Source organism: Centruroides sculpturatus, unplaced genomic scaffold (genome assembly GCF_000671375.1).
Source record: "Centruroides sculpturatus isolate CEXI.00-Female unplaced genomic scaffold, Cexi_2.0 scaffold200, whole genome shotgun sequence".
Lineage (NCBI taxonomy): Eukaryota > Metazoa > Arthropoda > Arachnida > Scorpiones > Buthidae > Centruroides > Centruroides sculpturatus.
In genome coordinates, this window is record NW_019384495.1 from 252943 (window position 1) to 279618 (window position 26676).

The 26676-nt window shown below is 32.4% G+C and overlaps 1 protein-coding gene across 1 annotated transcript in view; it reads left to right on the plus strand.

The window, feature by feature from the left end:
* The window catches only part of LOC111621893 (rabankyrin-5-like), a 42606-nt gene extending 16209 nt beyond the window's left edge, over positions 1–26397 (plus strand). Inside the window, exons 7-23 of the mRNA XM_023364146.1 lie at positions 5013–5178; positions 5668–5872; positions 5943–6157; positions 6239–6336; positions 6435–6660; positions 8748–9000; positions 9084–9252; positions 9329–9447; positions 12835–12991; positions 16671–16871; positions 20797–20973; positions 22708–22855; positions 22928–23018; positions 25322–25446; positions 25593–25739; positions 25973–26066; positions 26140–26397. Coding sequence (XP_023219914.1) covers positions 5013–5178; positions 5668–5872; positions 5943–6157; positions 6239–6336; positions 6435–6660; positions 8748–9000; positions 9084–9252; positions 9329–9447; positions 12835–12991; positions 16671–16871; positions 20797–20973; positions 22708–22855; positions 22928–23018; positions 25322–25446; positions 25593–25739; positions 25973–26066; positions 26140–26269 — 2721 coding nt within the window. The 3' untranslated portion in view covers positions 26270–26397. The remainder of the gene's footprint in view (positions 1–5012; positions 5179–5667; positions 5873–5942; positions 6158–6238; positions 6337–6434; positions 6661–8747; positions 9001–9083; positions 9253–9328; positions 9448–12834; positions 12992–16670; positions 16872–20796; positions 20974–22707; positions 22856–22927; positions 23019–25321; positions 25447–25592; positions 25740–25972; positions 26067–26139) is intronic.
* Positions 26398–26676: the final 279 nt, after the last annotated feature.

The window sequence follows — 26676 nt, forward strand, 5'->3', positions numbered from 1 at the left end:
CTTTTTACACTATTGAAAATTACATAAATTGACTCTACCAGTACAAAAAATATATATATAGTAGTCGAGTCTGCATAAGGCATCATAGGTATAACTAGACACCGTCGGTTAAGTAGTCAGTTTTCTGTGGTCCTGGCCGACCTACATAGGCGTTAATGTTAAAAAACTCTGGTTTACTCAACACCATTTAACTCGCTATCACAGGATAAATTGACATACTTTTTCTGTCCCACACTCAATTAGACGTTGGCTAAGTCGACTCCCGTCCTGAAAAAAATGAGTTTACACCACACAGCTTAATGTCACAACAGAATTTGATTTTGCATTTTCTCACCATTCATTCATGCATTATTTGCAGGAAGTGTTTCACTTTGCGTTAGAAATGAGTATCTGAAACTTAACAATGCTGAAGGAAAAATACAAACTTGTATCTGAATTTGAATTTAATAAAACTTTGCAAGCCAAATTTGCGAAACAAGAAAACCTTCAAAGGCAACATTGGTGGGAATTCTGAAGAAAAGAGAGGAATTTAAGAAACTTTTTTTGGGTCTTTGTCATGGCTGTCTCAAAAATGACAGAGAAAGTCACCGTACAAAGAGCTCTGGTATGTGTGCTAAAGCAGATTCATTCATCAAATTTTCCTGTTTCAGGGCTAATACTGAAACAAAAAGCGATGGAAATCGCTGAGGTACTTGAAGTAGAAACCAACTTTAGTGCCACTGTTAGATGGTCAGAGAGATACATTGCAGGTACTGTATAAAGCAGTACTGTATTTTCCTAATTGTAGTTTTGTGGTTTTTTTTCAACTTCATTTTATTCGTCATATCAGATAACTCAACACATTTTCACTTCCCCTTGGTGAGTCAACGTGTGCAGACTTTGACTGTATATTTATTTTATCTAGTTTCATATTTTGAGAAACAGGTTTCAATAGACAAAATATTTATATGACTATACTGCTCTTGCTCACCTTAGGCATTCAAATGATTATTTACTTAATTACCAAGTACTATTTGATTTTTTTATATGACAAGGAACTATGTGCCAGTAAGACGTTTGGGACTATCGCCGAACTTTACGATCGTTAACCTAACGGGTACTTTACACGGGTTTGTGGTTAGTATGCCAGACCCAGCTTACGTGTGCTCCGGAAATAACTATGTACATGGGTCAGTAAGGAACTCAAATATTTAATGTTAACTCAATTATTCTCTACGTACAAATTAGTAAGAATCAAAAACAATTTATTCAACGAAAAGAAACAATTCGAAAAACCTGACAAAAATAATTCAAGTTACTTACTATAACTTATGAACTATTCCCCCTTGGAACTTGACAATATCAATAAATTAAACTATGTACAGGGAATCTTACGAACTACGATCCTATCCGTTACCTCAATACTAGGAACCTTTTTTTTAATCCACTTTTCCTTTGAACCACTCCTATCGCTATCCACAAGACTTGCTTCCAATCTCACTCTGGAATTCACCTCGCTCTATCCCTGGCTGAGGCTCACCTTGCTTGTCTTCTCTGTTCATGCTTGTTTTGTACTCTGAGGTGACATTACAATTATGTCTCAAATCACTCCCCTCATTTACATACTTAATGCCTAACAATAAATTTGCATGTCTTTTCCTGTGCAGTCTAGTTTCTGACATTTCTCGTAAAATCCTTTTACATTATTCTTTTTTATTACATATTCAGGATGTTTATCAAGGTTTAGCAAGTTTTCTACTTTGTGTGTGTGGGGTGTCCCCCCTTCTTTCTGAGGAACTTCTTTCAAACTTCTGCCTGGGAGCACAAGTGCGCATTAGTTTCCCTATGGCGCTTTGTCTAGTCGATGAGTTGGTTTTTTCTTCGTCTGTTTTTGTTTCTTTTTTGTTACTAAGGTGAGTGGTGAGGGAACCTTCATCCTAACTAAACATAAACCCCAAACAAAAATAGAATAAAAAGCAAAATAAAAATTAAATAACAATATAGCTCAGACTCAGTTCCTTACAACCTGTAACATTTATGGTGCCATATGTGTTGTAGTGCTAGCTTTATTTGCTTGACTGATATTGTTATATGTAACTCATAAATATAAATTGATGTAGCTCATAGATGCTTAAGGCATTCTCCCAAATCAATAGTAGCCAGGGCTTATTTGCATAAACTCATGATTTAACGTAGCCCCACAAGATAAAGTCTAATGGCATTAAATCACACAATCTCGATGGCCAATTGACATCGCTGAAACACAAGATAACCATGCTGTTGAATTTGTCGTGCAGAAGATTCGTTGTTGCATGCACTGTGTGGCAGGTAGCGCCATCCTGTTGGAACCACATGTTGTTGAGATTCATATCTTCCTATTTAGGCCACAAAAATTGGTTATCATCAACCTGTACCTCTCGCCATTGACAGTTATGGCAGTGCCAGCTTCGTTTTGGAAGAAGTACAGACCAATGACCCCTCCAGACCAAAACAAACAGTGACTTTTTCTGGATGCATTTGCAACTGATGAATCTCATGTGGATTGTTATTGCCCCAAATGCGACAATTTTGCTTGTTGACATAGCCATTCATCCAAAAAATGGGCCTCATCACTGAAGATAATTTTCCGTCTGAAATTGTGGTCCACTTCCACTGCTCCAGAGCCCAGTCAGCGAATGCTCAATGCTGCCTATGGTCGTTTACCTTTATTTCCTGGGTTAATTGAATTTTGTACAGGTGCAAGCCCAAGTCCCAACACAAAATTTGCCAAGTTGAGGTCTGCAAAAGGTTAAGTTCTTGGGTGCGACGAGGAATTGACTACTGCGAGTTATTCTGCACACACTTGTTCACTGCAGCAATGTTTTCTACAGATCACACAGTTTGATGACGTACAGGTGTTGTTTGATTGTTTATTGAACCAGTTGGTTTGAATTTGTCCACCAAACGACGAATAGTCGACTCAACAGGACAATTGTGTGCACCATAAAAATCACATAGCGCACGGAACATAGCTCGAACTGAGCACTGATTTTGATAGTAAAGTTTAATGATTTGTATGTGTTGCTCAACACTGTAATTTTCCATGATGATGTGCCCAACATTAATTACTATAACCTCCAAATTTGACAGCTGTAGCTTCACCAACATGGGCGTTATACACTGTCAAAGTTTGAGCACCCCTAGCGGAAACCCTTTATTAACACAGACCAGTATAATTTAAATAAGTTCAATATCATGTTGTTTAAAAAATTTAAATTTCTGTCAAAAACAATTGAAGTGACATATTGTATATAATGACAAGTGACCTCTAGCAGACATTTCATAAGACATAACTTTTTTGACTGAAGGAGAAAAGAAGAAAAATTTTTAAATGAAGTGAAAAATATTAACAAACATCAATATCTTGGAAGCGAATGGATGGAACTGGATGAAATTTGATACATAGATCAGAAAAAAATAGTAGTTAATGACAGAATCCATATTTTGTTGGTATAACGTGTATACCTTTAGTTTGTTAATAAAATGTGAATTGGGATAGACAGAAAGTGTTCTAATTCTTTAAGGCTCACTTTGTTTAAGCCACTCGTTTGTTTGCTCACTTACTTGATGATTTGCCTCTACCAAGCCTTATATATGCATGTATGTTATTTTCCTGTTGAAAGAGTAAGATTGATTCCATAAAGATTTTAAATGTTATTTTTATTTCAACCTAATCTAGATATCTTTTATATTTTCTAAATGTAGTTAGCATAAGCTTAAAAATAAGAATCACAAGTTTGGTAAATCATCATTAAAATCAATATAAATATAGAAATTTATAAAACCTTTACATTTATTTTGTAGATAAATTAGCTTTCATATTATAAACTAAACTTTTGTATTAAATGTATTATATTTAAATAAACAACACCTTTTGTATTCAATCAAATTTGTTAATGAAAATTTTGATCACAGCGTATAGATTAGATTGAAAACATTAGGTTCAAATATTTTTTGAATGTTTGAAACTGTTGTTTACTTGAATATTATTTTGAATGGCATTATAGTTGATTAGTATACATTGCAGATTATTATATTGATAAATAGCCAGAGTGAATTGTGAAAAGACAAATAATATTATCTATAACTAATTATTGATTAAACTATAAGATAAATTTGAATATGAATAATTTTTGAAATAAAATGAAAGTTAATTTCATATCATATATTCACGGTGTCCAAACTAGCTCCCACATATTTAATTATTATAATTAAGTATAAGAGAATACATAAAATACAGTTTCAAAGGAGAATATGGCTATTGTACTTCTGATAGGTGATATATGGCTTCTGTCATGATAACATTTTGGCCAGCCCTGGTGTATAACAATAAATTAACATTCAATTATTGACATTTTAGAGAAAATATTAGCTTTTTAATTTTTTTCTGAGATCTCAAACTCAATCTAATTTAGTATTTTTTTAAAATAAAGAAACCTTGACACCAGCGTAGTAGAACAAATAATATGAAGTGTGTTCAATTCTATCACTCAATAAACTTTAATTCAGTTTCTAGAATTAAACAAATTTTTAATTATTTGTTCCAAATATTTTTGTTCTGGTATGTGTGCTAAAGCAGATTCATTCATCAAATTTTCCTGTTTCAGGGCTAATACTGAAACAAAAAGCGATGGAAATCACAGGTATTTGAAGTAGAAACCAACTTTAGTGCCAGTGATGGATGGTCAGAGAGATACATTTCATGTACAGTACTGTATAAAGCACTACTGTATTTTCCTAATTGTAGTTTTGTGGTTTTTTTTCAACTTCATTTTATTCGTCATATCAGATAACTCAACACATTTTCACTTCCCCTTGGTGAGTCAACGTGTGCAGACTTTGACTGTATATTTATTTTATCTAGTTTCATATTTTGAGAAACAGGNAAATTTTTAATTATTTGTTCCAAATATTTTTGTTTTAATATTTCTTTAAATAGTTTTTTTTTTTCAAAGAAAATTTAACACATTAAATTCATGATGAAAATTTTATAGCTACCAAGTAAATTGAATGAAATTGATGATCAAGGAGATCTTCCGCTTGATTTAGCTTTAAGCACTAAGCAGGAGAGCATTGCAAAAACGCTAGTCCGTCACCGTTCTTCGGTAAATGCGACAGATAACAGAGGGAAAACATTGCTGCATAGAGCACTAGAAAGAGGTATTTATATGTCATATTAAATTATATGGTTAATAATTGATAACAATTTATATATACAAAAAATATTTTTAAATATTAAGTGTGCAATGCCATAATGTTGTAAATATCATTTTTTTTCTAAATACATTTTATCGAAGAATTGAATTTTAAATGCAATGTTTTCTGCCCCAAAAGAACATTGTGGTGATATGGGCAATGTAAGTAGCTGTATTTTGACGATGAATTTATGTGAAAATATAATGTTTAAAGTGGCAGAGTGCAAGTCGTGACTTTTGGCCTGTAAAATGTAGCGGCTTATATTTACATCATTTTGATATTCCAGACAATTTGTAACTCAGTGAGTTTTTTATCATTTCATTGTAAAATTAAAATTAATTTATTTATTAGAAAAAATGTTTTTTACCTCTCCTGAAAAGTTTCTTTTTTGGCATTTACAACATTATTGCATTGCATGCTTCATATACCATAATTAAAACTATTTGATTTTAGGAGATGAATTTTCTTCTATATTCTTAATTGAAAATAATGCTTCGGTCAATACTGCCATGTCTGTCGAAAAGGTGACGCCTCTTCATCTAGCGTGCAGTTTTTCACCAAACGATACCGACCCCGAAATAATAAAAGGCATGGCTAATGTTGTGTCGAAATTGCTACAGTACGGAGCTAATCCAAATCAGCAAGATCAGAATGGAAAGTAAGAAGTTAATTTGACTCGCTTTGCATTGATGTGATATTTTAAAATAACAAATTTACTATTATTACAGCACGGCTTTACATAGAGCAGTTGCGGCCAATAATGAATTGGTTTTTGATATGTTACTGGAGCAAAGTTCTCTGAATTTGGAGATCTTAAATGTTGACGGTCAAACCGTTTTATGGTATGCTTTGCAAGCTGTCAGAAGTAATTACGATGACAATAGCTTTGCAGCAAGATTAGTGAAAAGAGGAAGTTCATTAAGTGCCATAAATCCTCTAACCGGTAGGAATATTATATTTTAATACTTTAAATTATTTTTTTTTTAACTATACATATATAATAAATTGCTGTTTTTGTTGTTAGGTGACAGTTTATTACATCTGGCAGCTGCAAGTGGAAATGAAGAAGCCGGAATATTTTTAGCCGTTCACGGAGCAAATCCCAATATGACTAACAATAAGGCACTTTGAAATTTAATTTCTAACAAAAACAAATCTCTATTTGAAATTATTATTTCAAAAATAAGTATGACAATATTAATCTAGGAAATATTAAACAGGGAGAAAGTCCTTTACACGTCGCTTGTTCCCAAGGCCTATCCAATTTAGTTTCGATTCTTTTACAAAAAGGAGCCAATCCAAATCTACAGACGTCAGCACCAAATCCGTTAGCCATGTTAGCAGAAGAAGAAGATGGCAAAACAATTACGTATTTACATACACCCCTTCATCTTGCAATATTATCAAAACAAGAAGGAGCTATTGAAGCTATTATTGAACATAAAGGTTAATATTCTTATTTCTCTCTAATTATATATAAAAAAAATAAGTTAAATCTCTCTCTCTCTCTTTTTTCAACCTATAGCTTGATGGGCAATATGGAATAATTATTAATCAGTTAATTTATTATGATTATAAAAAAAATCAATAAAAATAATAATTTTTCCTGTCTTGAGTGAGCAGTTTTACCACTTGGTATGTACACTCCATCCAGATATTCTATTCTAGATGTTCCATGACTTATTTTTCCCTCTACCTTTCCTTCCAATAATATGCATATCCATGTCAAGTTTCTAATGAATGTCCATTGTTACTGTTCCACCTCCTCCTCTATGGTTGCTAACAGCTGTCTTTCTTTCTCTGCCATCATCAGTATGTCTTCATTTCTCCTTTGTTCTGTCCACAATATACATAACATTTGCTACCAGTATCAAGGTTAACTTTATAATTACTAAGTTATTATATACATGTTACATGTATAAAACAATGAAACATGTAACACGTATATACGTTTTGATAACTTTATCATCAAATAACTAACTTTTACAGAGAAATATATATTTGTTTTATTGTGTAATCTTTGTTTAATAATCTTTTAGTTTGTTTCATTTATACATGTAACATTCTGTTCGTTTTCATAATGTTGCTACTTTCTTAAAACAATAGCTGAGAAAGTAGAGTATGAATCTATTATAAAAAAATTCCATATATCAGAAGCAAAAACATCAAAACAAACTTTCAGAAATTACAAATCAATTAATAGTTATTGCTGAATTTTTAGTAGCATAAAGAATTACTTACATAATCATTTTTACAATCTGTCAAAGGTAATTGAAGCAATTGTTGATGTTAATTTATAGTAATAGTTTCAATATCATTGTTATATGGTAGACCCCCTGTAACATGAGTTTATATAATATGGATTTGTATAAAACGGCAAAAAAATTGTGATCATATTTGTATAAACACGCTAAAAGAGACTCGTATAATACGGTAAAATGTCATCACTGACTTGTGTCGCAACAGAATTGGTCAAATCTAGACCAGTAGCAGATATTGCACAAACTGTTGAGTTTAAATGAGCAGCGGACCTACTAAAAACCATTTATTATTTAACGGCCATAAAAATTATATTTATATTAATGATGTCTCCAAAGTTCAGTATAGCGAATTTTTCGCAGAAAAATAACTTATCAGGAAACACATGCCCGCCATTCGATGCACCACTCCGCGACAAAAACAAGCTTAAGCAATGGCGTCGTCAAACGGTGCACACTCGGTAAGTAATCCTACAATTTTTTGTTTATAGCATAGTTTATATGGATTATTCCCAAAAAATTATATGTATTTTGGAAATGTTGAGTCGAATTAGTCTAGAATCAATTAATTTTATGGAAGAAAACTTTTCAAGCAGCCATAGTCTCTAAACTGCACATGTGCTGGGCTGCGATTGGCTTGTGTATTTAAATGACTCATACAACATGGAATTCATAAAACACGGAACATATCTACCGTGTTATAGGGGGGTTTACTGTATAGCAGTTTTCTAAAAATACAAACACTTACTGTGGTATTGCATTAGGTATCAGGTTTATGTTAAATGTGTACCCAAAGTTACCAGGTATATTCTGTGCATAAAAACAAAGGAAAACAACTAGTCAATATGGATTTAAATTGTTTAGGATAGAAAATCCCTTAGCTTTTTAAACATATTATAGATCATGGTGGCCAAACTATGACTCACAAACCACGTTGCTCTTCTTGACCCTTATTGTGGTTTCTGTACATCATAGTATTTTAATACTACTGTATAATATATATGTTCTAATAAAGAATATGTCTCTTGTTTATTTCTAGTAGGTGATACATGGCTCCTATACTGACAAGATTTGGCCACTCCTGGTCAAGAGCAAAGCAAGATTTTTTGTTTTGCTCTTGTTGATATCAATTGATAAAATCACAAATGATTTTTTTTCATCATTATACTGTTTTATTTTATTAAATGAATACAGTTTTTATAATTTTTATTTCTCCAAACTGATTTATTGCTAACTGACAGTAATTAACTATCCAATTAAATGATTTTTTAATAGGTTATACTCAGCACGCATCTGACGTTTCATTAATAGTTCCTAATTTTAATATAAAAAATTCGAGGGACCAAACTCCTCTTTCCCTGGCAATAGAAATGTCTCTACATAATGTTGCGCAGAAGCTGTTATCCGGAGGTGCAAATATTAACGTCACCAACATCGATGGTTTGACGTTACTCCACGAAGCAATATTAAATCAAGATACCAAAGGAGCTCTCTTTCTTCTCGACAACGGAGCTGATATCAACATTCTGTTAGTATTATAAAGGGACTAAAACTTCTATATAATTTCATTAATTATTATTTTAATCAAGTTATTTAAAAATCATTACATAGAACAAAGGATCACGATACGCCACTTCAGTTAGCGGTAAAAAGGCATTTGCCAGCTGTCGTTCGCGCATTATGCCTCAAAGGTGCGGACTTGAATGTTCTGGACGAAAATGGCAACAGTCCACTTTGGGTGGCACTAGAAAGTGGTCAAGAAGACATAGCATCTATTTTGGTAATTGAATATGAATCAAATGCCTCGTTTCATTTTTGATCTTAATTTATTAACATCATTTGTTATGATACATTAGGTTCAACATGGCTGCGATACAGACTGTTGGTCGGAAGGTCCGAGTGGATGTTATCAGACGTTACTGCATAGAGCCATCGATGAAAATAACGAATCTGTTGCATGTTTCCTGGTCAGAAGGTAACAATCTCACAAGTTTTATATTTTATAGTTTATTTAGATTAATTTAAAATTTAGTTTAAGTTTTGTTTTATTTTATGATGTCAATATTCTTTTTATATTATGAAATGCGTTGTCTTTGATTTTCTTTTTATATTATGAAATGCGTTGTCTTTGATTTAAAGTAAGGATGTAGGCATCAAAACTTATGTGATATTTCTAATGAAATAAGTTTACCTAAATCTGATACATTAATTTGTTGAGCAATTAGATATATATGAAACAAAAATAATAATAAAATGTTTCAAATATTCATTATTATGTATTCAATCATTTACACTGTTCATAGCAATCATAGAATTTACATGGAACTTGTCACTCGTGTTCATTTTACATGTTTTTGTTTAACTTGAAGCAGTAAGTGTGCAAAGTTTCATTTGTATCTAATGCATAAGACTTCTTGAGACATCTAACTTCATTGAATTGGATGCCCTCAAAAACAAGTTTTATTGGAAACTGAGTGCTTACTTTCCAAACAGATTAGTTGGCAGTCCAGTGCTTATCTAGCATTTGGTGAATACCCATTAAAAAATAATTTCTGGCTTATAGGAGTTATGTATCATGTATTTTTGATAATGTGTGCTGTGGTAGATGAGTACACAAATACATAAATTTAATTGAGATAAAATAGGAATTAATGTTACAAACATCCATCAGTTTGTACATTTGTAATTAGTCAGGTAGTTGTAATCTCTGTTAATCATGCAGGTGACAGTGTTGTGTTATCTTGTCTTACAAATATCCAACTGTCTCTCTATTGATTCTTGTCATTAAGGCCCACGCTACCAAGCCATGTATAGGCCCAAGAAATATTTGTCAATTGTGTCCAATATACCAGACTGAGATTTTATTGTAAAGACATACACTAGACACAATTGATAAATGTTTTACTTCACTGTAAGCAACTTGGTAGTGTGGATTGGGCCTAAAGTTAGTCTAAATTAACATTCATATTTGATTAAAATAGTCTGGATTACTCAATGTGTCAAATTTGGCATATGGCTTCATTACCATACCAATTAGTGTGAGGTGACAATTCACTTTTGTCATTGACTGTATAAAGAATTTTGTATTGTTCCATATTATAAACTTAATAATTTTTCCATAAGAAAATTTAAATCTAACAATAGCAGGATGCTAGAAAATTTTTGATGATAACATGGAAAATTGATGGAAATTTACAATGGCAAATAGCTAAGAACCCTAATTTTATTTCATTTCTACTTTTTCTTTGCAAATGAGTAAAATTTAGTAGGATTTAGCTCCTTTTGTTTTCATATTAAGTATAACAAAGTTATTTGCTCAAGGAATAGACTTATTGCATAACATAAGAAATAAGTAATAACATATCAAAAGTAATATTAGTGAAGGTAAAAGAATCACCATACATGATCCATACAGACCTGGAAAGTCAAGGAATCCTGCAAATACCACAGAATCCATCATTCACTCTCACTCCTTTTGAACACACCTTGAAATTCAGTTTGGTATAGGAGGAGTTCTATGAAAATTGGAACAACCAAACAAATGGCAAGATTTGTCACGTTTATATCTCATAAACTATAAACGATGATCTAATGATTTAAATTTTGTTGAATGAAAGGTTTATGTCCATATTTAAAATTGTGGGTAATGGGGGTGTGCAGCTGTGCGAGGAGTAGTGGTTATGTGTGAATGCTGAAAATGACGACACAATGCAGCATTTGGGCAGTGAAACTTTGGATTGCAAAGAAATAGGACATTGAAATCAGTGTCAATTTGTACAGAGTGGCATGATCTACAATATTATTTAGCAATAATAACCAATAAAATGGAATTTATAAAGTTATAAGCTGATAACTGTTTGAGTTGAAGAAAATTTTCATAATGTCAAAGAAATTTCAAAGGAAATATGAACAGAAATGTAAGAAACATATATCATTGGAAAGAAAAACTTAAAAGGAATCAGAAAAGTCCAAAATGACTAATGCCAAACGATGTGGATTGTCAAGTGAGAGTAAGAAAACCAAGCATGTCATCTCAATGCAAATATTTTGAGTGCACCACTGCCCAAACTGATAGATAGGGACTTTGAATATGATAACCATCAAGACTTCATTTGTTTACACCTCTTTGTCTAATAACACAAAAATGGATTCAGGTCTTAAATAATTGTGATTGGTGTTTCATACACAACCCTCCCAATTTTTTTTACTTGTGTGGAATTTAGTTAACTCGTTGCAGTCAGTTGATTCCATGGGAGGGCAAAGAACTGTCAATCGGCTTAATGGTATTGTGTACAGGACATTTGGACCACGTGGCAGACCTTGCACAACTTATGCATTTTTATTCATTGTATTTTTAGTTGCTGGCCACATACAATATGTGGAGATGATAATTCTGTCAAGTTTGATTGTTTTTTGTTAATTTGTGATATGTCTTCTCTCTAAAGCCTGGACTCCACATTATCTGAAACAGAACTAAAACATAGAGAGTTGACTCTGCTAGCACCGAAATGAACGTTACATGAAAATGTGACATCTGTTCAGTTTTGTAATTGTTGTAAAGAGTCAAACGTGGATGATGCTACAGATTTTGCCATGCTTTCTCTGCATATTATGAACAATGAAATTGTTAATAATATATAGAGAATTCAAAGATTATTAACAATTTTATCGCTAAAAATCTTTGAATTATTTACATTTTTTGTTGTACAGATATGTATATTTTCTAACTTCTTCTATGAATAATTCCAAATCTATTTGTTTCCTCATCCTTTCCACTACACTTTCTGCCATTACGACAATCAAACTACACATAACTAATGCACATGACTACACGTCACAAATCCCTGCATTTTTATTGGTTGCAGTATGACAGAAGCATGGAATGAAAACAGAAAAGTTAAATAATTTTTAATTCAGCTTTCAGTCTTGTTTCTGTCCAACTGAAAGTTTCATTCAGTTTTACGATTATGTCATCGATTCCGGTAATGTGGAGTCCAGGCTTAACTGCATACAAGAAAGGAGGAAATAAGAGATGTTAATAAGTCAGGAAATAATGTCATAATCAGTCAGGGAATTGCGGATGGAATTATCTGTCTGGATCCTGACCATAATTAGGTAAAAGCTCAAACTTTTCATTAAGGAAAGTCAAAAATAAAAATATATTTCATGAAGTTCAATTCAGTGTTTTTGGCCTACTGTTCAACTTTCTTAACAAGAAATTTATTAATTTTAAATGCTAATTCATGAAAATCAAATTATAATTTAAGTGATTTGTTTAATTAATTTTAATTTTTTATTTTAAACCAAACAGAGCTGAAATTTTTAATCTGTTAATTAAATATTTGTCTTCGTTTTTTTACAGCGGTTGCGATATGAATGCAACGAGGAGACCAAGTCCCGATGGCAGAGGGGAAGAAGAAGCGTATGACGGTCAGACACCACTTCATTTATCATGTGCGTGGGGTTTAGAAAATATTGTACAAACGCTTCTGGAACATAATGCAAATGTTAATGCTCAGGTTTGTACATATATATCTTTGCTTTGTGTTGGTGGTGATGTTGATAATTATGGCCGATAACTGTTTTGTGAATGAAATGATATGCAGGCTAATGTAATATGTCATGTAAAATAAGATAATAATATTTATAGTAATTAAAATAAATTTCTATACTTAATTTGATTTAAAAAAAATGTTTTCTAATATACTAAAGCAATATTTTAAACTTAAGAATAAACATGTCATTCATTCATTTATTTATTTAAAATGAATAGCTAAATCCTTCTTACACCACAGGAATACATTTCTAATGAACAATTATTTATTGTGACATCATCATAATGCCGGGCTGCAATTTTCAATCATATTTTTAATTAATTTAAAATATATGCTCCATATATATAGGAAAAATTTGTAAATTTTAAAAATAAATACATTATTTCCAGACTAAAAACAAGTAAAATTACTCTTTCTTATCCGACTTTGAGAGATTCAGTTAAGCAGACAAACAAATAACGAAGAAATACTAAACCTTTATTGCCTATAGCTCCACTTTCAATAAGTTCATACAATCCAAATGCATTTTGCTTTCATACAGTCAAGCCTCATCAGTGGATACAATGAACTACCAGTTGCTCTTCTTTTTATGCTGGGTAATCTTTTCCTAGCATGCATTTACATTCATTCTGGTATTCAGATTTATTACATTTGCATATGCTACAATATAAAAATGTTCAATGATTCTTCTTTTTAAACAATATTTTACTTTATATAATATTTTAACATTACTCATGTCTATTTTACAGTTAAATTTATTACAATGCAGATATCACGGCGATTCTTGTCTCTTTAACCTAATAGCAGCTTCATGTTCTTTTAACTGTGTCTCCAACTTCCTTCCCGTTTCTCATATGTAACGTTTCGGTCTTGGACAAGTACATGATAGCTTGTAAACAACAACTGCAATTTTGAGTTGGTTTTTTAATGTGTTTGGTTTGTATAAGCCATTTTATAATTAACAATATAATCAAATCTTCAATATTATCTGGAAATTTTTCTGTATTATTAACACTAAACCGTGAATTTTCTAACATTTTAAGTTCTTTTGTTCAAGATCTTGCATATTATAATATTTGATGTCTACCAATGGCTTAGAAATCGGGTGTTACGTTTTAACTCTTATCGAAAATTTAAGAATTCTCTTTACTTTATTTCTAAACATAAATTCAATATCTTCTTTCGGAATATTACAGCATTTTAATAACTTCTTTAAATTACTTAATATTTGCTTTGTTGGATCATTATTTAACTTATCATAATTCCTCTCTTCAATTAGGTTACATATTATTTTTTTTTGGTTTGTGTTGTAATAATAATTTATCTTGTTTTATCAGCTTTCAACAACACTAATTGATGGTCTTTCAAATAACCAGCAACCTTCATATGTAAATCCTTAAATTCCCATGTTTTCTTACCTGATGTTTTTTTCTCTTAGTCATTACAATTCTTTGTATAGTTGATCTTACATCTGGTCTGAGACTACCTGGCAATCAATTAATTATTTTTTCAAACTGTATAACCATTCTTTCTTTATTAATCTTGATTGGTCAATGTAAAACAATGTGTAAATGATGTAAAACAATGTGTTAGTTTAAACTAAACTAACACATTGTTTTACATAATCCGATATTACAAAGTTTGTACAGTACATTTAACTACCAATCTGTCCATCCACTCTTGTTTTTCTTTTATTGTTGGGTATTTCAACTTTTTACTAACTTATTGTATTTTCTATTGAAGTATAATGTATTTTTATCTGTAAGATTTCTATATTCTGTAAATATTTTTTTTTTTTAACATTGTATTCATTTATTTAACCTTTCAACAGTGGACTAGTCGGCTATGGTTCTACCCCTAGTAGTGGAGAATAAATGTGGAAAATTTTAAAAGTATTTTTCTACACATTTTTTCTCATTACTGTTTTGGAAAAAGATTTTGTAAATAGTTATATGTAGTAAAGAAAAGTCTTTTTTTATTGTTACATAATTCATTTTTATGTGAATTTATTTTCGCAGTAGTTTTAGGCTAGTTTTTGGTGATACCCCAAAAGATTTTGACGACTATAGTCATCGCTCACTGCTGAGTGGTTAACTTATATCTTTTACAGGATTTGTCCAATAAATATTGGAACTGATTTTTTCCTGCCAATGGGAAGGGTTGGAGGCCAGGATCAGTGGTGGGGATTTCACATAAGCTACCAGACCAGGCTCAGTTGCCTTTGGAGGTTGTAGATCGCGCCTGAAGTGAAAGTGTGTTTAGTGCTTGCATCAAGAGTCAAGATGCAGCAAACTATCAAGCAGTGTTTTGCCATCAAATTTTACATTAAATTGAACAAATCTGCTACAGAGATTTTTGATATAATCTATGAGTCTTACAAGGACAAAACAATGTTCAGAACATGTGTTTTTGAGTGACATAAACAATTCAAAGATGGCCAGAAAGACATTGAAGATGAACAATGTGCTGGACATCCGACAGTGACCCGAACCGATGAAAATGTGGCCAAAGTGAGAGAACTTTTGAACTCTGATTGCTGGTTAAGTGTTTGTTTGAGGATTGGGGTTTGCCGCATTTGAAGGGAGATTGCCAATACCTGATGCTCCATCACAACAATGCAACAATGCATCACGTGTTGCAAATTGTGAGGGAGGTACTGGCCAAATACAATGTGTCAATGCTGCCTCAACCACCCTACAGTTTAGATGTGACTCCTCCTAACTTCCTTTTGTTCCCTTGGATCAAAAGGAGCCTGAAGGACATCATTTCAGGATGATTGAGACTGTCCAAGTTGCTTTGACCGGGTGCCTGAACAGCCTTGCAGTTGCCAACTTCCAGGGGGCATATGAAAAAGCACTGGCAATGGTGTATTGATGCAAGAGGGTCATATTTTGAAGATTATCAATTCACTGTACATATATCTTCAACAAATTTCTTTTTATGACTTCAGTTCCAATGTTTATTGGACAAACCTTGTATATCAGATTGTACTGTACATTGTATTATTATATTTCCAATATGCATGATTTCATATTTTTCAATAGAATTAGTTAATCTTTTCAGTAAAGACAAAGTTCTTAAACTCACCTTTTCTCTCATGCATTGCTGCAGATCCCAAATATCTATGTATAATCATTGCATGTCACCTCATTTATCATTTACTAGTAAAAGTATGAGAATAAATTGCGTACAGCAGAACTGTACAATCTTTTCTTGTGTGTGAGCTACTTCTTTTTCTAAAGGTAATGTCACAATCTATTGATATAAGAGAATGTCACATCTGTTGTGTCATCAGCTAGTAAAGTGTTAATTTCCATCTTATTAGCATATATTATTTTAGTACTTAGTATCTAGCAGCCTTAAAGCTTACAACTTTAAAAGAAAAATGCATGCAGCTCAGTAGAAAAGTACAAAGTTTACTTGCAGCTTCAATCCAGAAAGCTTTGCTCATTACTGGTTTACAGTATTTAGACAGAAAGAGTCCACAGAAAAAGATTGACTTATATGGTTTATATTGATCCACAGTGTGAAAAGGAAACTTACAAAGACTAAATTTTGAGTTTGATTTGATTTGAATAACTTTAATGCTTTTAATTGAATAAAAAAAAAAATTAAGGTTGTGTTGTAATATTTTATTTTCTAGGATGCTGAAGGGAAAACTCCGATTCATGTTGCCATCATCAATCAAACTCCGATAATCATCTCTCTGTTACTTGCTCATCCATCTTTAAATCTCTCATTAAGAGACAGGCAAGGGCTTACTCCATTTGCTGCCGCCATGACAATAAAAAACAATAAAGCGGCCGAAGCTATTCTGTCAAGGGAACCAAAAGCAGCCGAACAAGTAAGATTTAATTATAATTGTAAACTTTTTATTAAAAAGAATTGAAAAATCAACCCATATCTTATGCTAAGCAGGTGAACCTGGGAGATTGTCATCACCGATTTCGACAAAATTTTATGGACTTGTAGTATTTACTCATACTTAAACTCTATCAAAGAGTTTACGTACGAGTACAAACCACTAATAGGGCATTCTCGAGAAAATCGTGATTAAAATATTTCTAGAACTGTTAAATTAATATTTATGCAGAAGCACCATTCACATGTTTGTAGTATGGCATGATTAATTAAGGCATTACATGAAGAATGTTAATCTGCAATGATAGAAGGATATTATAATAACTCAACCCCATCTACACTCTATCCAGCGAAAAATATATTATATACTGTATATAATATATTAGTAGGTAGGCCTAATCTAATCAGGAAAGAAAACTACACAAAGATTATGTTTTTGCCTGGATTATTCAGTTTTACTGGAGAGGTAAGAGTGCCACTGGAGTTCATTGGGTGGGAGTGGGTTCCTTTGATGTAGAAAGGGAAATGACCAAAGTTGATGGCTAGGTTTCTCTTTTCAATCACCAGTGATCCCAGTATACAGTATAAATAAAACCATTAAGCATGTCAAACAAATTTTTATACAAGATATTTTTGCATATACTGTATTTGGTTTGAGATTCAGATATTACTATTGCATCAACGACCACTAGTGTACTGTAGCTATCTCTTTAAAACTGATAGAGGAATAGCAAATAGTGAAGATGCTATTAAAATACACTGTCTAATTTTTAACAGTTGAGTGCAACAGTTTTTTGTAACATGTTAAAATATGCATTGTTTGCATCTCAAATAACATGCAAAAGAAATATTTTCAAAAATGTTAATGAAGTTTGTTTTCCACCCTCTGTTATTAAAACAAAATGTAAAGATCGTGCAAATGAAGTAGCAATGTTTATTTGTGCATGGTGCACCAAAAATATCTTTTATGATAAATACGAGGGCTGTTCAAAAAGTATCGGACCTTTGGTCGGCAAAAATACATTTATTGATTTTGAGGTACAAAACCCTATCCCCTCCTTGGTAGTGTATACACTTCTCCCAGCGTTCCTGCCATTGCTGGAAACCTTGCTGGAACGCATCTTTTGGAATGGCCATCAGCCGGTCTGTCGCGTTACGCATGATGTCTTCTCTCAACTAAAATCAGTTTCCTTTTAGCTGCATTTTCAGCTTGGGAAATAGCCAAAAGTCACATGGAGCCATGTGGGGAAAGTACGGAGCATGACGAACCACAGGAGTGTTGTGTTTGGCGACGAAAGCCCGAATCAGATGCGCAGAATGGGCGGATGCACGATGGAGCTGTCAAGTTTTGATCGACCACAGATCCAGTCATTTGCGTCGCACAGCATCGGAAAGACGACGAAGGACCTCCTGGTAGTACTCCTTTGCGATGGTTTGGCCTTGTGATGCGTACTCACGATACACCACCCGATGAGAGTAAAAAAAACTGTTAACATGACCTTGATATTGCTGCGGACATGCCGCACTCTTTATGGCCTCGAGGATCATCCCCGAAAGCCTGCTGAATCTTGCAAACGGTTTATGCTTGGGTATCGCCAAGGTTTTTGGCAAAATTTGATGTAATATCGCTGCTCACGTTGTTCAGTCATTTTTCAACTTAGTGGAATCTGACGAGAGCTCACTACATGTCCTCACTCATAGGCCGACTGCCAACGACTGACGCTTCCTGCAGGCGGGAAAAAATTCAGGGCTGTGCATGACTGTCCCCTCCACAACTCCACCGAAAGAGGCCTCCCACGCATCATTGGTTTACGCGGAAAAAATAAAAGTCCGATACTTTTTGAACAGACCTCGTATCATCCAAATATAGTCATCACCCAAATATAGTCATATTCATATATCAAAAATTTCTCATAAAGGATTTGAACCTGCATGTTAACCTCTTCTTAGCTAATAGCCTTGTCACAAATGCATGAACAGTGCTACTGCTTAGGTATTAATAGTTCTAGAAAAACTTTGTGATTTTCTCGAGAATGCTTGAATAATGGGTCATGCGACTTTGGCAGAGTTTAAGTACAAGTAACCGATTTTAACAAAATCAGTCATGACAACCTCCCTGGTTCCCCTTGTAAGTATTAAATTTTTTATACATCAATCAAAACTCAATATTAAGCAATATACACCTACAACTGCCGTAAATGATCAAGGTCTGGGTAGTGTAACTGGCAACGTGTCTACACGGTAAGCTGTAGTTGCGGGTTTGAGTCCCACCCCAGACTGATTCTTTTCTTTCGGTTTAATCTAAATGAATTAATTAAATATTATATTTATTAATTTTAATACGAGATGGTGCCTAACGCCTCACTCTAGTGCCAAATACATTTCTAATTTACGGTCATTATATTCAAATTTAGCCTGATCGTTTACGACAGTTGTGGGTGTATATTTAAATTTTTTAGTTTATTACAATGAAATTTGGGTTTTATTCATGTAAATCTGAGTTTTGATTATTAAATTGGTGTTTTGCAAGAAAAAAGTCACAGTTTAAAGCTATTTTTGGAAAATTAAATCTTATTTCTCATAAAAGTTCACTGAACTTAGCATCTTTTTGATAGATAAATAAGTAAATTAAATCAATCCTTTGTATGGGTAGCCAACACTCTTAAAGTATTTTTGGACAAATTCTAACCATCTTCAACTTGGAACAATTTACTTAGACAATTAGAATGATGATTTACAATTGAAATTCTTACAAATAGAACAAAATATTGTTCTATTGAATGTGTTGAACTTTATTATAATCTTTTAAATGACTTTTCTAAACTGAGAAGACTGCTTGACCAAGGTGTTAAAGCTTTCAACTTTTCATTCTGGGATTCAGGTGCAAATTTGGGTGAGAAATTTTTGTAAAACAGATTTCCTGGATTTGTTGGGTACATGATTTAGAAACCAATGATGATCATGGTAAAAAGACCCTTAGTGCCTACAGTATGGTAAAAGCTTGAGAAGGGACAGTTATTTAGCAGAAAATATTTCTTTTAATCTTATTCTTTGATTTATAATTCTGTTATAATTGAATTATGGAAAAGCCAACATCCATAATAATTGAAGTTTTTTTTACGATTTTAAAATCAAGCCTTATACATATTATATTAAAATTTTTACAATGAAATTTAATATGCATGATCTTTCAAAACGAATGCTACCATTGTTAATTATTATCCAAGACATATAAATTGTATACCAATCAATACAGTAATTCTCCAAGTTTCATCTCACATCTGCATTCAAACATCTTGTCATCTGCTACCTCTAGGAAGTGCCATAAAATAAAACGACTGAGCAACAGAAAAGGCATTTTGCGTGGTGCAGTTTGTGAAATCAGAATCGCTCGTCATTGTGCAACACGAGTAATCTGCAGGAGCTATAGAATTATAGATGCTGTGGGAGGAGTGATAACGGTTATGTTCTAGCAAGCACAGGAAGAATTTGCGTATTGATCGGACTTGGGTTGCATGAAGTGCATGCATTGAGAAATTTTAATGGGCAAATGTGAAATTTGGACAGTTTTGCAATGTTTTTAATGTACTGTACATTACAATGCTCAGATAATAATTAACTTAATTACAATAAATTAAAATGGTAGCATTTTTAAGAAGAACCTGTATAAATGATTTACACAGTAGAATTATATTTTCTAATTTCTAATTATTCATTTAAATAAATTCAAAAGTCTATGTTTTCTGTCAATAACTTTTGTATTAAATTTTATCAAATTTTGTTTGTGAAATTATAATATTTCTTTTATGGAGAGAATGAATAATTTAATGTTGTTCAATGATTTAAATTATTACATTTTGAATTTATTATTATCATTTTAAAATGACAGTTTTTTCTTTCTTTTGTAGCATGATAATAAAGGTAGAAATTTTCTTCACGTGGCAATTCAGAAATCGGACATAGAAAGCGTACTGTTTCTTTTAAGCATTCATGTAAATATTCATTCGAGAGTACAAGATTCATCGCAGCTAACACCGCTTCACTTGGCAGTAGAAGCTGGATCTGAGATTATTGTTAGAAATCTAGTAAGTTTCTCAAATTTTTTTCTATGTAAAAAGTTTATTCTGATACATCATTTCAAGAAGTTTGCAGTATTTTAATTGCTTATTTTGATGCCATTATATCAATGTTATGTGAGGTTTTATATAAAAATAATTGTAAGTATATTAATAATTACCAGTGGAAAAGACCATTATTATAAAATGGGTAGAATGAAATGTTAAACAGTACACATTGTCAGTTAAAACATTTTTTTGAGATTTTAACTTAGATGAAAGGTAAAAAAAACTATATCTGTAACACAAATAGCTGTTAACTTTTAAGCTATTTTCATTGGAAGTATTTAATCATATTTTACAGTCTTGTAATTAATTAAGATGGCATGTGCCGACCTCGGAGGCTCCAAAATGAGTCCATAGAATTAAAAGCATGCAGTGTAATTAATGTTGAATCAATGGTGTCAGGTACAAGATTGTCCAGTTTGTATCATCTATCTGGTTGGAATCTTAGAAAAGGATAAAGACTTTAAACTGACCCTAAAATTATTTGTATGGTCATTATTATTTGAATATTTTAACATTTGTTTTATTTACTATGGACTTGAGAGATTACATTTGAAACTTGTAATATGCCACCAATTTACATACATAAAGTCAGTTGAGTGTCACTGATCCCGTCAATGCTAAGTCTATTCTTTGAAGGAAACTTTGATCACATTGTACAAGTGTGAAAAACATGTCTCTTCTAATAAAAATTATTGTAGAATGATACATTTGTTTTGAAATGTTAAAAGTGATTGTTTCTTGTAACTGAAGTTATAAGTTTCATTCTTTTATATATAATTATAAGCGATTGTTGAAATTGTTTACGAATTTACCAAATCTCCAAATATTTTGCATGCAAAGTCGGCAAACATTCATTTTGTTACATTTTCTGTTTGTTTTTATCTTAAACTTTTGCCATTACTTAAACATTAGAAGTCTTTCATATAGATATTGTTTTGTAGAAGATTCCCAGTGTCAGTGAATGTCATTAATTACATTGTGTAATTAAGTGCAAACAAACTAACATCTTATCTTTGACTTCAAGTAGACCCACTAAAATTAAACAGAATAAGAATTGTCTGTTGGTTTAATCCACAATGTTCAATTTACAGCTTAGTATCCAGCTTCTCTTCTTACCCAGGAATTCCCTTATTGTATCATCTGTCATAATTTGAATTTTTAGGGGGAAAAATCTTTGTGCACCTTTCTTGCCCCTTTAAGCTGTTTGAAATTTCATTGAACTACAGCAAATCAAACTGGATAAAATTAAAGCAATATAATGTGCACTTTATAAAATTGCATGCCAAATAAAGGCGACATCAAAGTCTCAAATTCATTTCTTTATTAAGAGGTTATCTTTTCAATTTGATTTTCTATGTTTGCATCGAGAGCGCATTATATTTTACTATATTCAATATTTTTAAACAAAAGAATTTATCTTCTGCAAGTAAGAATGCCATACAAAGGAAAATCATCACTCTAAATCCAACTCTGGTGGTACAAACTTTTTCTAATTTTAAAAATTTCAAAACACTGGCCACTGCAAATTCTTCGTCATGCCCTGTGTAGTAGTGATGCAAGACATGTAATAGTGACAAAAAGTAAAGGTCAAAAATCAGAAGGAGCGATAAAATAAAGTGCAAAAGATGAAACATAATTTTTATTATTATTATATATTTTCTTATTTGTTTTGTAATTCAAAATATCTTTTAATAGATTTTAGCAGGAGCCAACATAAATGATTTGACGCCTCAAAAACAGAGTGCTCTCCACTTGGCCGCCATTAAAGACCACCATACTCTATGCAGCGTGTTGCTAGAGAACGGAATTATGTTTGACGCAGTCGACAATAATTTAAATAACGGTGAGTGTTTATTTTAGTTATTGGCTTTTCAAAATGTTTATTTTGTTAATTTTGTTTTGTTTTGACGTTTAGCACTCCATCTGGCCTGCCGAGAAGGAAACATCGCCACCTGTCGGACGCTGTTGACGGAATCTAGGATTAACGCGGAAGCGTTTAACATGAGGTGTGACTTTCCATTTGTGTTTTTTGTGTAAATATCTGTTTGTGTGATGTTCATTGTTTTTTGGTGTCGTAATTTGGAATGTATTACTTAAAATTAAATTAATCTTACCAAAAAAATTATGATGTATGGGATAAGTGTATGATGGCAAAACTGGAGGCAGTCACACAGATTTGTTTGCAGTAGTTTCAATTAGATTAACAGGAAATGTTACAGAACACAGTAGTTACGTCAGTTGCAATTGTAAATGACAGATAGAATAGAAAGGACATGTTACAAGAGCACAAGAACTGAGATGACAACATTTAGGTATACAAGTGGAATAACAAGGTGGAAAATAGAATTGGAAATTAGTTTTGTAACAGGTAAGCTGCTGTAATATATCAACATATAGTGATACACTGAGGGAAAGTAGATACATGGATGAAAACTTGCATCTGAAGCAAAACCAATTTTTGCCATTCCAGCTTCTAGAACAGTTGCCAATAGAGAATACTTCTAGCACAGCCACTATTGTATGCACTATTTATAAACAAGTATAAAGCTGTATCTAAAAAGGAAAAACTCTGTCTATCCCATTTTAATTTCATCTGCCATGTTGAAAGTTTTTGAAATTACTTGAAATTATTTGAAATTTGAAATACCATACACTATATTCAACAGTTTCGTCTAAATTAATACCATGTTCTTCAGCATCATTCCACCACCACCAATCTTTCGGAAACAATATCATAAATCCTTCAGAATTTTGAGAGTAAGCAATCTATCTTTATAATTAATTTATATAGTTATTAGCCAAGCCTTTGATTCTATAATTTCCAATCTCCTTTTCTCAATACTCAGGGATCACTTGAAAATTCATTCTGCTTATCAATCCTGGCTTAATAATTACTACTACTTTTGTACCTGTAAAATTAAACTTGGTAACCAAATTTCAAATTTTTGAATTTCTCTCCCTTATGTGGAATTCAGCAAGGTTCTACTTTAAGCAGCCTATTTTTCTCAGCTTATTTAAGCAATATACTTGGTCATATTACTTCTCGTATATTATCTTATGCTGTTGACATTAAATTGATTAACCATTACCCTCAATGTCCTTCAATCTGACCTACTCTGTTTATCTTCCTTTTTAGGAAAAGCTAACCTAAAAATTAATATACAAAAAACTAATCCTGTTTTTGCTCATTTGTAATCCTCAATTGCTCACATTCTATATTTATAATGATCCCATAAAATATGTTAATTCTTATATTGACCTCGGGGTCATTTTCGTTACTAAATTTACTTTCAAAGGATATACTGATAAGATTATTAAATCTCTAACTATTCTTCATAGAATTCATCAGTGTTTTTGCAAAACTATTTCCTAAAAAACAGTCTTATGATCCATTTATTATTTTGCCAATATTCAGTCTTTACTTGATTATTGTCTGTCAATATGGGCTATGGCTGCCTCTTCCTATTTAGAAAAAATATTAGAATATTTAAAAGAATTAAATAAAATATTTCTTAAACACTCTTATCTTCCTTTTACCCGTAATGCTAATGTTGCTAGGTCCATATTGGAATTGCCAGTTCTACCAATGTATCAAATACTTTGACCATTTACTTTTATGCAAATATTTACATTTTTCCATTCATTCTCATTGGCAAGTCTCTATTTTTATTTAGTTTTTTCCTCTTTTTGAACATTTTTGACTGCTCATTTTACTGCTAACTTTACTGCTTGAGGCAGTTTCTTCATCATCTCACCCATCGGGCCAGATGATCATGTAAGAAAAGACGAAACAAAAATAAACAGATAACTTTGTGGATCAAATTAATCAGTTCTATAGGCCTACTTTAAAAAATAGTACTATTACCAAACTGCTAAAATAAACAAACTGTATGTGCCTTTATGTATGTATGTGGTATATAATTAAATTTATCCATAATTTTATAATAAAATACAGCTGTCCCTTGATAATCCGACAGGTATGGGACCAAAGGGGTGTCGGATTACCAAAAGTGATTACATATTTGGCATTGTTTTGCTAGCAGTAGCCTACAATATTCTCTACTCCAACTGTTCGAACAGAACTGCTCATGGAAAACACACAAAATGTGTGTCATCGTGTAAGAATTGGGTGGGGAGATTCACATTGCGACATGCTTCTGTGCAAGCAGACATGTACCTTGACGGGAGGTGCATTGGACTACTGAGCATGTCGGATTACAAAACGTCGGACTATCAAGGGACAGCTGTATTTAAATTTGTAAGGTGTTTTTATGTGAAATATTGATGATGATGATCTGTTAATTTTTAGGGGGCAAAATTCGCTTCACGTTTTGGCACAGTACGGCAAAGAAAACGCTGCAGCCATTTTTGATTTGTTCATGGAATGCATGCCCGAGTATCCTATCAACAAACCAGATGCAGAAGGAAACTCACGTAAGAAGCAATTAGTAACTCTTTAAAAGATTAATAAACTAACTTAAATCGAAGAATATCTAAAATTATATTAAAATTAGTAATAGATGTATATGACAGGTGTGCTCATTATCATTCTTTAATTCGACATTATGATCTTTTTACAGCCTTGTTACTGGCTTACATGAATGGCAATGGCAATCTCTGTCGGTCCATAGTTCGAGCCGGAGCCTGTTTAGGTACCTGCAATCATCAGGGAATAAACATTTTTAATTTCCAAGTGGCAACGAAACAACTTCTCTTCAGATTATTAGGTATTATAGATTAATATCTGACTTTGAATATTTTGAAAAATTCATTATACTTAATGATTTAATTGCATGCAGCATATATGTGCAATTAAATTGAAAAGAATGCATAAATTGTCAAAGCAATCTAAGGGACAGGACACAAAATGATCCGAAATGTGTCTTATTAGCAGATCATTGTGTAATTGCATGTTTGAAATAATTACCGCCTAGTTTAATACTGTTTTTTAAAACTTCAGATTTTCTGCCAAAGGAACCTCCCTGGTGTGAAAGTGGTGAGAATTGCATGGAGTGCGGCATCAGGTTTAGTATCAAAACTCGCAAACATCATTGGTAAGGCTGACGACTTTATTCTCATTTGATGCACTATAACATTCTTAAATTTTAATATTTTCCTCTCTTCCAGTCGTCACTGCGGCAGATTACTGTGTTCGAAATGTTCCGACAAAGACATGCCAATTCTGAAGTTCGGCCTGAACAAGCCAGTGAGAATTTGCGAAATGTGTGCCGACGTCCTCACGGTCGGAGCTTTATGATGATTCTCTAACGTATTTTATCTTCTGGCACCTCCAAAGGAATTATCCATACATTAACGGAACGAGAGACTGAAAATACAAATGATTATCGTGCCTGGTGAGAGGCACAAATATTCCACTGAGTAACTAAGGATTACAGGATCCGTTGTTGTCATTGTGTCACCACCAAAGTTTAATGTTTGTAGTTTATTTATCATCCAAGAAAAACGGACATGTTCAGTTTGATTTTCAAACCAATGCCAGAATAACAAGTGCACATTGGACTTTTTTTGTTACCATTGTCAGAACAGTTGTGCTTTATACAAATTTCTTCTGGTTGCAAAGAGACGTCAAGATGCAGAAATTCTTGCGCACACAAAATCTCTCAGAACTTAGTGCTGTAGTATATTCGAAAAAAAAAGAATAAA